Source organism: Lycium ferocissimum, chromosome 4 (genome assembly GCF_029784015.1).
Source record: "Lycium ferocissimum isolate CSIRO_LF1 chromosome 4, AGI_CSIRO_Lferr_CH_V1, whole genome shotgun sequence".
NCBI classification, from domain to species: domain Eukaryota; kingdom Viridiplantae; phylum Streptophyta; class Magnoliopsida; order Solanales; family Solanaceae; genus Lycium; species Lycium ferocissimum.
In genome coordinates, this window is record NC_081345.1 from 51,184,227 (window position 1) to 51,196,510 (window position 12,284).

At 32.8% G+C, this 12,284-nt stretch overlaps 1 protein-coding gene across 1 annotated transcript in view; it reads left to right on the forward strand.

Moving 5' to 3' along the window:
* Positions 1–2,738: 2,738 nt before the first annotated feature.
* LOC132053481 (endoribonuclease Dicer homolog 1) overlaps positions 2,739–12,284 on the forward strand; it is a 30,435-nt gene continuing 20,889 nt past the window's right edge. The window contains exons 1-5 of the mRNA XM_059445525.1: positions 2,739–2,963; positions 5,568–5,643; positions 8,145–8,350; positions 8,439–9,452; positions 9,541–9,654. Coding sequence (XP_059301508.1) covers positions 8,538–9,452; positions 9,541–9,654 — 1,029 coding nt within the window. The 5' untranslated portion in view covers positions 2,739–2,963; positions 5,568–5,643; positions 8,145–8,350; positions 8,439–8,537. The remainder of the gene's footprint in view (positions 2,964–5,567; positions 5,644–8,144; positions 8,351–8,438; positions 9,453–9,540; positions 9,655–12,284) is intronic.

Sequence of the window (12,284 nt, forward strand, 5' to 3'; positions counted from 1 at the left end):
CTGGATATGTCCAAAACTCCATACAATCTGTATAACTTATTCAACATCCCAAACTTTTCCTTATTCCAAATTTACCCTTAACACTCCATACCAATGAAAAGATGAATATGCAACTTGTGCATTAAAACAAAAACAAAATCAGAAATTAAAAGTCTTATCCACAACTTGTCGCAATCCAACTTAAAATATTCCAACGTGCAAAATACGGGATATAACACTTTAACCAATTACTTTTTTATCCCACCTGGACATATGTCATAATACTGAATATTTATTCTCTTCTCATGTATACACGTATGCACTTCAATTTTAATTCTCCGACACATATATTTCCTCCGTGCACTTTTATTTGTTCACTTTTGACTTTTCAAGTTCTTTAAGAATTAATAAATGAAGTACTCCCTTCGTCCCATATTACTTGGTCACATTACTAAACTATTTTTTTATCCCACGTGGACATATGTCATAGTACTGAATATTTATTCTCTTCTCATGTATATACGTATGCACTTCAATTTTAATTTTCTGAAACATATTTATTTTCTCCGTGCACTTTTATTTGTTCACTTTTGACTTTTCACGTTCTTTAAGAATTATTAAATGAAGTACTCGCTCTGTCCCATATTACTTCGCCACATTACTAAAAATATATGTCTAAATTACTTGTTTATTTACAAAACCAAGATAAAATTAATTAAATCTTTCCCATCTTACCCTCTCCGTCCCATATTAATTGGCCATATTACTAAAAATATATGTCCAAATTACTTATTCATTTACAAAACCAAGACAAAATTAATTAAATCTTTCTCATCTTACCCATAGTAATAAATGTTCTTGAAAATAGTCAATTTGATTAGAATATATTTATTGGAGGGAGATAGGGGTAAGATATTAAAATACATCTTTTATTTATAATTTCTTAAGGGGCATGCAAAAGGGAAAGTGACAAGTAATATGGGACGGAGGGAGTATATATTTTACCATAATATTCATATTTATTGGTACAAGTCTCAATAGCCTTGGAAAATGATTTGAAAATGAGTAATTAATGTGAAGAGTAAAATTAATAATAAGAACAAAAATTTCTTTCTCTCGATATGTTAACATGGACAAGTAAAAGTGAACGGAGGGAGTGACTTTTATCCCCGTTTTCCTTCTTTGTCAATACTTTAAACATGAAGAGAGGACGAACAATAGCAATGCAAATTTGTACCAAAAGTTATATACATTGTACACTTTAATACTTTTTTATCCCACTTGGAGATATGCCATAGTACTGAGTATTTATTCTCTTCTCATGTATACACATATGCACTTCAATTTTAATTCTCTTACACATATTTATTCCCTCCGTGCACTTTTACTTGTCCACTTTTGACTTTTCACGTTCTTTAAGAATTAATAAATGAAGTATATATTTTATCATAATATCCATATTTATTGGTGTATAGTCTCAATAGCCTTAGAAAATGACTTGAAAATGAGTAATTAATGTGAAGGATAAAATAAGAAGAAGAAAAATTTCTTTCTCCTGATATGTCAACGTGGACAAGTAAAAGTGAAGGTAGGGAGTTACTTTTATCCCGTTTTCCTTCTTTGTCAATACTTTACTTATTTTACTCTCCTCTGCATTCTCTGATTATTGTTTCTTTACATTTATAAAATGTATTCCTTTATATTTTCATTTCGGAATTAAAATTTGGTGATTTACGATATAACATATATCTTTCTAATTTTGATTTCTTTGTAACAATTCTTTTTATCTATAATTGTTAATATAAAAAATTATAATATATTTTTAATTAATTTAATGAAAATATTTTATTAGTTTTGCTTTTAAAAAATCCAATAGATACAACAATGGTTCTTAAGTTTGGATCTGAACAGTTAGTTAATTGAGATGTATATCAACCTGTCGGTATACATATAAGATATTAAAGAATTTAAAAGAAAAAATCTAGAATCAAAATATTAATATTTCCTCATATTCTTACTAATTTTCTTTTTCACATCGATGAACAACTTTTATTGTCATGACAATGAGAAAAAAGCCCGACTCTTTCCGTCTCAAAGACTTAATTTCATCCTATGTTTTTAATTTTTAAACTCCATTTTCTAATTATAACTAAAGTGATGGTACATAAAATACATTTTGTATATGTTGCTATATATAATAACAATTACAATGTTTTTAAAAGTTATTTTTAAAATACAAACTTTAAAAACTGGCTAATTAAAGTGAATAAATATGTTCAGCACGGGCATATATTTATTGCTAGTGTAAAGCCTTAAAATGTAGTGACTTGCACCACATTTATTATATTATGTAATTACTATCCCAATAATTACACCAAATCTTATTCCAAGTTGACTTTAAAAAAGATACAAGTTTTTATGGAATGTTAAGTAAATGGGTGTCACGGTGGGGGGGTGGGTGGGTGTGGAATCTTTAACACAATTAATATATCATATATCCAAAATAAATTCAGAATTAAATTGAATAGATATATCAAGAGAGAATTCACTTTGAGGAAACTATTTTACAATGTCCAACCAAAGGTCGATTTTGGATTTTTATTAACATCCTCTGAAAAAAAAAGGTACTGTTAATATAATCCGGGGGGAGGAGTGGGGGGTGGGGTAAAGATATGACAAGTAGAAAACTGAAGGGGTGTATTTGAACATTTCGCTTTCAAATATATTTGCTAGGGTTACGTGAAGAAGGTACTTAGACTTACCAAATCACACTTAGTTATACATCAAAAGTGAGAGTGCACTTACTAAATTGCAAGAATATATAAGAAGAAAAGAAAGCAGAATAGACGTAAGATAGACCATACGAATCTTTCACTTTTTTTGCGTGATTTGTACGGTCTATCCAACGCCAATCTGCAATCTTTTTCTCTCTTTTTTGTTGTTGTTGTTGTGCACTAAAGTGGATCCAATTCCTTTTATAGCAGGTTTTATTTCTATTTCTATTATTATGCTTAAACAATTAATTTTCATTCTTGATTGGGTGTTATTTTCTGTTTTTACTGATTTGGCTTGCTCTTAAAATTAGTTAAAAATCATATCTTTACTGTAAAAATGGTTTCTTGGGTTGAATACAGGATCTTGGTTTTTTTTTTTTTGGTACTCATTTGGGTGGCTCTTTAATTAGTTAAAAACCATATCTTTACTGTAATAATGGGTTCTTGGTTGAATAAATTTTGATTCTTGGTGGTTTTTTTTTTTTTTTTTACTCATTTGGGTTGCTTTTAAATTAGTTAAAAATAAAAACTTTACTGTAATAATGGATTCTTGGGTTGAATAAATTTGAAACTTGGGTTATTTATTATTATTTTTTTTTTGTTGTGCACAAAAGTGGATCCAACTTCTTTTATAGGAGGTTCTATTTCTATTTTCTATGATTATGCTTAAAGAATTAATCTTGATTCTTGATTTTGTGTTATTTTCTGTTTTTTGTTGTGGGGTTTTGTTTTTACTCATATGTGTTGCTGTTAAATTAGTTAAAAATCATGTCTTTACTGTAAAAATGGGTTCTTGGATTGAATAACTTTTGATTCTTGGATTGAATAAATTTTTGTTCTTGGATTAAATGTTACCTTATTCAAAAAAAAAAAAAAATTTGATTCTTGGATTGAATAAATTTTGATTTTTGGGTTGAATTCAGGATCTTTTTTTTTTTTTTTTTTTTTTTTTGTGGTTGTTGTGGGTTTTTATTTTACTCATTTGGGTTGCTCTTAAACTAGTTAAAAATCATATCTTTACTGTAAAAATGGGTTCTTGGGCTTGAAAAACTTTTGATTCTTGGATTGAATAAATTTTGATTCTTGAGTTGAATTCAGTATCTTTTTTTTTTTTTTGGGTTGTGGGTTTTTATTTTACTCATTTGGGTTGCTCTTAAATTAGTTAAAAATCATAACTTTATTGTAATAATGGATGGTGATGATGGTCGATTCCTTCTTTTTGTTTATGCCCTTGTACTACCAGCCTATATATGCTATTATGCTGAAAGAATAAATTTTGATTCTAAGGTTTCGCGTTATTTTCTGTTTTATGTTGCGAGTTTTTTGTTTACTCATTTGGGTTACTCTTAAATTTGTTAAAAATCATAACTTACACGATTTTTAACTAATTTAAGAGCAACCCAGATGAGTAAACACCCACAACAAAAAAAAAAAAACAGAAAATAAAGCAAACTTTACTACCAGCCCATATACAATTATGCTGAAAGAATAAATTTTGATCTAGGGTTTGTGTTATTATTATTATTATTTTTTTGGTTGTGCCTTTTTATTTTACTCGTGAGGGTTGCTCTTAAATTAGTTAAAAATCATAACTTTACTGGAAAATGGATGGTGATGTTGGTCGATTCCTTATTCTTGTTTATACCCTTGTACTATTATATGCTGAAAGAATAAATTTTGATTCTTGGGGTGTTTTTAATTTGCTCATTTGGGTTGCTCTTAAATTAGTTAAAAATCATATTTTTTCTCTCCTTTTTTTTTTTGTTCTAGCAGGTTCTATCCAGCCCATTTTTTATGCTTATGAAAGCACATATACTATAGATTTTGTTTCTTTTTGTTGAAACAGGATCCGGGTTCGCGTTATCTTCTGTTTTTTTGTTGTGGGTTGTTTACTCATTGGGTTGCTCTTAAATTAGTTAATGGGTTGCTCTTAAATTAGTTAAAAATCACAACTTTACGATTTTTTACTAATTTAAAAGCAACCCAAATGGGTAAACACCCACAGCAAAAACAGAAAATAAAGCAAACTTTACTACCAGCCCATATACTATTATGCTGGAAGAATAACTTTTGATCTAGGGTTTGTGTTATTTTTTTTTTTTGTGGGTTTTTATTTTACTCATTTGGGTTGCTATTAAATTAGTTAAAAATCATAACTTTACCGTAAAATGGATGGTGATGTTGGTCGATTCCTTCTTCTTGTTTATACCCTTGTTCTACCAGCTCATATATACTATTATTATGCTGAAAGAATAAATTCTTGGGTTGTATACAGGATCTAGGGTTTGCTTTTATTTCCGTTTTTTGTTGTGGGTTTTTAATTTACTCATTTGGGTTTCTCTTAAATTAGTTAAAAAATCAAATCTTTTCTCTCCTTTTTGTGTTCTAGGAGGTTCTATCCAACTCATTTTTTATGCTTATAGAAGCGCATATACTATAGATTTTGATTCTTTTTGTTGAAACAGGATCTGGGTTCGCGTTATTTTCTGTTTTTTGTTGTGGTTTTTTTGTTTTACTCATTTGGGTTGCTCTTAAATTAGTTAAAAATCATAACTTTACTGTAAAATGGATGGTGATGATGGTCGATTCCTTTATGATGGTCGATTCCTTCTTCTTTGTTATAACCTTGTGCTACTAGCCTTGCCTTATTTCTTGTGTTGGTTCCTTGATCATCAAGTTTATTTCTGAAAACCCCCCTAGTGCCAATGATCGTTCTATCTTTAGGCTTTGGGATGAAGTTTTCTTGCATTGCAATGATCCTAGTCGGCATCTAGAAGAGCCTCTTTGATGTTTTTTTGGCTCAATCATTGACAGGTAGGCAGTGAAGACACATAGATTTCTGGCGTTGGATCTTGTTGTGCACAAGCGGATCCTACTCATTTTGCAGCAGGTTCTGTTCAGCCCATTTTATTCCGAGTCCGTTAGCGTATATACTATTATGCTGAAAGAATAAATTTTTGGTTGTGGGTTTTTGTTTTACTCATTTGGGTTGCTGTTAAATTAGTTAAAAATCATAACTTTACTCTAAAAATGGATTCTTGGGTTGAGTAACTTTTGATTCTTGGGTTTCGCGATATATATATATATATATATATTTTTTTTTTTTTTTTGTTTGTTGTGGATTCTTTGTTTACTCAGTTGGGTTGCTCTTAAATTTTAAAAAAATCATAACTTTACGATTTTTAACTAATTTAAGAGCAACCCAACTGAGTAAATACTCACAACAAAAAAACAGAAAATAAAGCAAACTTTGCTACCAGCCGATATACAATTATGCTGAAAGAATAAATTTTGATCTAGGGTTTGTGTTATTTTCTGTTTTTTGTTGTGGCTTTTTATTTTACTCATTTGGGTTGCTCTTAAATTAGTTAAAAATCATAACTTTACTGTAAAATGGATGGTGATGTTGGTCGATTCCTTATTCTTGTACTATTATATGCAGAAAGAATAAATTTTGATTTTTATTATATGCAGAAAGAATAAATTTTGATTCTTGGGGTGTCTACGGTTTCCTTTATTTTCTGTTTTTTGCTTTGGGTTTTTAATTTGCTCATTTGGGTTGCTCTTAAATTAGTTAAAAATCATATCTTTACTGTAAAATGGATGGTGATGATGGTCGATTCCTTATTCTTGTTTATACCCTTGTACTACCAGCTCATATATACTATTATTATGCTACAAGAATAAATTTTGATTCTTGGGTTGTATACAGAATCTAGGGTTTGCTTTATTTTCTGTTTTTTTGGTTGTGGGTTTTTAATTTACTCATTTGGGTTGCTCTTAAATTAGTTAAAAATCATATCTTTTCTCTCCTTTTTGTTGTTCTTGCAGGTTCTATCCACCCCTTTTTTTATGCTTATAAAAGCGCATATGCTATAAATTTTGATTCTTTTTGTTGAAACAGGATCTGGATTCACGTTATTTTCTGTTTTTTGTTGTGGTTCTTTTGTTTTACTCATTTGGTTGCTCTTAAATTAGTTAAAAATCTTAACTTTACTGTAAAATGGATGGTGATGAGTAGGGGTGGCAAACGGGTGGGTCGAGTCGGATATGGGTCGGGTCGAAAATGGGTTGACAAAAAACGGATCAGTTATCCGACCCGCCCATATTTAACACGGTTAAAAAATGGGTTACCCGTCGGATAATATGGATATCCATATTATCCAAATTATCCAAAGCTACTTCAAAGATGTTGGCTTCATGTAGCCAATATGGAGAAGATTAATTTACCATTTTGTCCACAAATCCAATCTAGTACATAGTTGCACCTCAACATTTGTGGGAAAAGTAGAACTTCGAACCTTTTCAACATTTGTGGGAAAAGTGACAAAAATGGCTATTTTTGTAAATTGACCATTTTTATAAAGTGACAAAAATGGTTATTTTTGCAAAAATTTATTTCTTGGAAAACGACCGAAAATGCAAATTTGCAAAAATAAGCAACTTTTTTGTCATTTTTCAAAAAATGGCCACTTTACAAAAGTAGCCATTTTTGTGCCACTTTAAAAAAATGGCTACTTTACAAAATTGACCACTATCTTGGAAATGGTTATTTTAATACTTTCACAAAGATGCTATTTTAAAAAATGGCTACTTTTGCAAAGCAGTTAGTTTTTAAAGTAACTACTTTCACAAAATGACTATTCATGAAAATTGACTACTTTCAAAAAGTGACTATTTTTAAAAAGTATCTACTTTCACAAAGTGGCTATTTTCTAAAAGTGACTAATTTTACAAAGTGACTATTTTCTTAAGTGAATACTTTTGCAAAACGACTATTTTTGAAAAGTAGCTACTTTTCGCAAGTAATATTTTGAAAAAGCGGCTACTTTTGTAATGTCATTACTTTTGCAAAGTTGCTATTTTTGAAAGTTACTACTTTCACAAAATGTCTAGTTTTGCAAAGTTGAGAGATAGGGGTGGTGGTGGGGAGGTGAGAGGTAAGGGTTGGGGGTAGGTGGTGATAGGGGGAGGGGGTGGGCTGGGTGGTTATAGGGGTGGGGAGGGAGGTAGTGGGGGGTGGGGGTAGGAGGGGGTGGTTAAGGAACTTGTTTTCTAGAGAAAATATTTTCCAAAACATTTTGACCAACCAAACATGGGAAAATGGGAAACATTTCCTTCATACCAAACACACTCTATATGTTGTGGGTTTTATCCATTTTACCCATTAATTTACCCATATTTTAAGTGGATAATATGGGTTGACTCATATTGGACCCATATTAAATGGATAGGGTATCCAACCCATTTAAAATGGGTTGGATCGGGCGGATAACCATATTTTTAACCCATTTTGCCACCTCTAGTGATGAGGGTCGATTCCTTCTTCTTTGTTATAACCTTGTACTACTAGCCTTGCCTTATTTCTTGTGATGGTTCCTTGATCATCAGGTTTATTTCTGAAAACCCACCTAGTACCAATGATTGTTTGGGCTTTGGGATGAAGTTTTTTCTTGCACATTGCGATGATCCAGTCAGCATCTAGAAGAGCCTCTTTGATGTTTTTTGCCTCAATCTACAGGTAGGCAGTGAAGACACATAGATTTCTGACCTTGGATCTTGTTGTGCACAAGCGGATCCTACTCATTTTGTAGCAGGTTCTATCCAGCCCATTTTATTCTGAGTCCGTTAGCGTATATACTATTATGCTGAAAGAATTAATTTTAATTCTTTTTGTTGAAACAGGATCTGGGTTCGCGTTATTATCTGTTTTTTGTTGTGGGGTTTTAGTTTACTCATTTGGGTTGCTTTTAATTAGTGAAAAATCATACTTTTACTGTAAAAATGGATGGTGATGATGGTAGAGTTTCTGAGAAACCCTCTTACTGGCTTGATGCTTGTGAGGATATCTCATGTGATGATCTTATACAAGATTTTGTCCCCGGGTCGACCGCTCTACCCGTTCCGCCATTGAATCAATTGGGTCCGGATGGGAGTCTTGATCCTTGTTTCTTTGGTGGTATTGATGGGATACTTGAAAAATTAAAGAATGGTGATGATTTCATACCGGAATCGGATAGTAAAGATTCAGCTGCACCTGAAATTTCCAATTACAGTGGGCCACAAGTTAACAAGGATACAGAGCAAAAGAAGTCTTTAGACGAAGGAAATGGATTTAGGCATAAGGAACGAGATTATTATGATAAAGAAGAGAGAAATGGAAAAAGGGCGCGACTTGGTGATGATAGCTACCAGAGGAGAGGAGGGCGTGGTAGACCTTTGGGCAGGAAGAGACTCCGCGAGAGTGATGAGATGAATAGAGTAGAGAGGGATCAAAGAAAAAGAAGAGAAAGTCGTGGGGGTGGCGGCGGTGGAAGAGATAGGGACTGGAGGGAAGGGAGGGGCTATTGGGAATGGGACAAAGAAAGGAAAGAGATGGTTCATCGTGTGGGTTCATGGGAAGCCGATAGAAATCGAGAGGGAAAGTTACCAACTGAGAGAAGCCTTGAAGCTTCTGGAGTTGTTGAGAAGAAAGATGACAAACCAAAGGAACAAGCTCCCAAGGAGCAAGCACGAAAGTATCAGTTGGATGTGCTTGAACATGCCAGAAAGAACAATACCATCGCTTTTCTTGAAACAGGATCTGGAAAAACGCTTATTGCTATCCTCCTCATGAATAGTCTATGTAGTGATTTGCAAAAGAAGAACAAGAAAATGCTGGCAGTTTTTCTGGTTCCTAAAGTTCCACTTGTTTATCAGGTATTATTTCTTTAGCACGTCTTCTGCTTCCCCCTTTTTACATCTGTGTAAACTGGAATTAAATTTGATTTATTGTTTTGGAACACAGCAAGCAGAAGTTATTCGTGACCAAACCGGTTATCAAGTTGGCCATTATTGTGGTGAGATGGGCCAAGATTTTTGGGATGCACGAAAGTGGCAGCGTGAGTTTGAAACTAAACAGGTAGCTTCAAGCTTCTCTCTTCTAATGTTGTGATTATCATGAAGACTCTACCTACAAGTTTGTGCAAACCTGTTTGTGCTGAATTTCATTATATTCATATCGACCTTGTCATACCTTTTTTTTTACCACTTGGAAGTATTAAGTAATTGCTACTTATGAAGTCATATGTTGGTGTAAGTCAGCTGATCAAATTTCTTGTTCTTCTTTTTGGGGTGATTGTTTGTGGAATTTATTTACTTCTGTTTTCCGTTTGAGTAGTTTTCATAATCTGCTTGTTTTGTAGTAGTTTTTATGTTAAAAAATAAAGGTTCCTTATTTACAATCATTAGATTTGTGAAACAATAAAAGTTGTTGCGTGGGAGAAGGAGGATAGTTAGAAATATGCAAAAGGTCAAGATCATCAATTTATCCATGGAATAACTTTGGAGCTTTCAAAAGATAGGTGGAAACTATTCATAACTGCTTAGCCAAAATTTGTTCACCTGCCTGGCCCACTTTTCATTTCATCCGTAAATCAAAGGTAAGGAAAGAAGAAAACTGCCAGTGAAAATTTGATCTTTTCTTTTTCCTGTCTATCAAAAATAGAAGAAAATGGAAGAACAGTGAATGTTAGGGGCTTTGTTCCCCTCCTAATCAACAACACAATTACTTCTCCCATAAAAAGAAAAATCCTTCAAGTATTAAAGAAAGAACGTCCCGTACTTGGAAAATAATGAAACTAAAACACAAACATATGAAGATTATATTTTCCCAAGCATCAGCTGATCCTTGGCAACATCTCTTTGCTTGACGTATGACCCCCCAGAAAGACTTTCCCGTCGAGGTATATAAACAATTTATAAATAGTATAATGAAACTAAAACACAAACATATGAAGATTATATTTTCCCAAGCATCAGCTGATCCTTGGCAACATCTCTTTGCTTGACGTATGACCCCCCAGAAAGACTTTCCCGTCGTGGTATATAAACAATGTATAAATAGTATATACCACTCAAACACCACCGCATCTCCGCCTGTACACCACTATCCATCACTTTCATTTTCCCCAATCTTCACCATATACACGATAAAATCCCTCTTTTGGAACAAAGTACCTTTCTCAATTGGCAAAAATCTTAGAAGCTCATAGCTTTGAGATGTCAACGCAAGGGGTTTCACCCTTGCAACAGTGATAGAAGGTTAAAAATTTCGGCGCCTTGAGATCTCACCAAAGCCGAATCAAAGGTTGCTTGGACCAAATCAAAAATAGATTTTGAGGGGATTCCATGTTTTATTATATATTTTTAAATATTTTCACCCTTTCTTTAAAACCAAGTTCCATTGTTAATTTCAGTGTTGTCAAAGGCGCGCTTAAAGCACGCTTAAGCCTTGAAGCGAGGCTCAAAACATGTAGAGCGCTTCGCCTCGCTTTATGTGCGCTTCAGTGTCATCATCAAGGCTCTAAGACATACTTTTCCTTGCCAATTAGCCTCTCTTGAAGAGATGACACCAGATAATTGATATTTCACTTTCGTTATGTTTTTACAATTTGTTTGCCCATATATTTCACTATATATATTTTATTATTTTGTCCCATTGCGCCTTTTTTCATTAAAGCCCACGCTTTATTTGCGCTTTGCGCTTAAAGCCCCAGCTTATTTTTTGCGCTTTTCGCTTTTGATAACATTGGTTAATTTCAATGCTCTTTGTTTAAAGAATTATTATTTTTGTATAATTCATAAGTATATTTGTAGTTAGTTCATTAGACACATTGGAATTACTAGCTTAGCTGACCTGTGGAAAATTATTTTTACTAGTAATAGACCTTTAGTGAGATGTAGAGAGTTTTTAAGAGCCAAAACGGATCTCTACACATTCTAGAATAATGTGGGGTTATGGTGCAAATTCGGAGAATATTCCTAACAATTTTCTTGAAGCTAATTTTTAACTTTTAGATGGTAAGAGAATCAAATTTTCTACCATTCTTTGGTATCTATTCACGTAGGCAGCCCCCCAACCCACAAAACCCACAACACACACAGAGTTTCCAAAGTCACTTTCTTGTTTTTTTCTTTACCAAACCCTCCATGGAAGAAGGGTCAACTCAACCTTTACTATATTGGCATGCCTCTCGATACAAAATGGTGTTGTATGAGAAGTTCCGTTGTTAAAATGAAATGTAAATCCAAAGCCAACATGGAGCAAGATCCATATAGTATCAAGAGGCATGCCTACATGAATAGTTGTTGTATAGGTGTGCGTTGACTCTTCTTCAATGGAGGGTTTGGTAATGGAAAAAGAAGAAAGTGACTTTGGGAAGTGGGGGCTTCCTACATGAATAGCTACCAAAGAAAGATAAAATTTGTTCTCTCGTCATCCAAAGGCTAAAAATTAGCTTCACGATCCAATGGTTAGGAATATTCTTCAAATTTGCACCATAAACCACCTACATTCTAAAATGTGTAGAGAACAATCATAAGGCAATTTTTTTAAAATGAAGTTACTCTTTTGAGATAGTAACAGTTCTGTATATTTAAACAAAACAATACATAGGTTGTACTGAAACCATATATACAATGGGGGAAAAGGAAGAGAAACTATTCAAAAGTCCTACCAAAAGCCGAGGATATCTATGATTGAAACAGTTT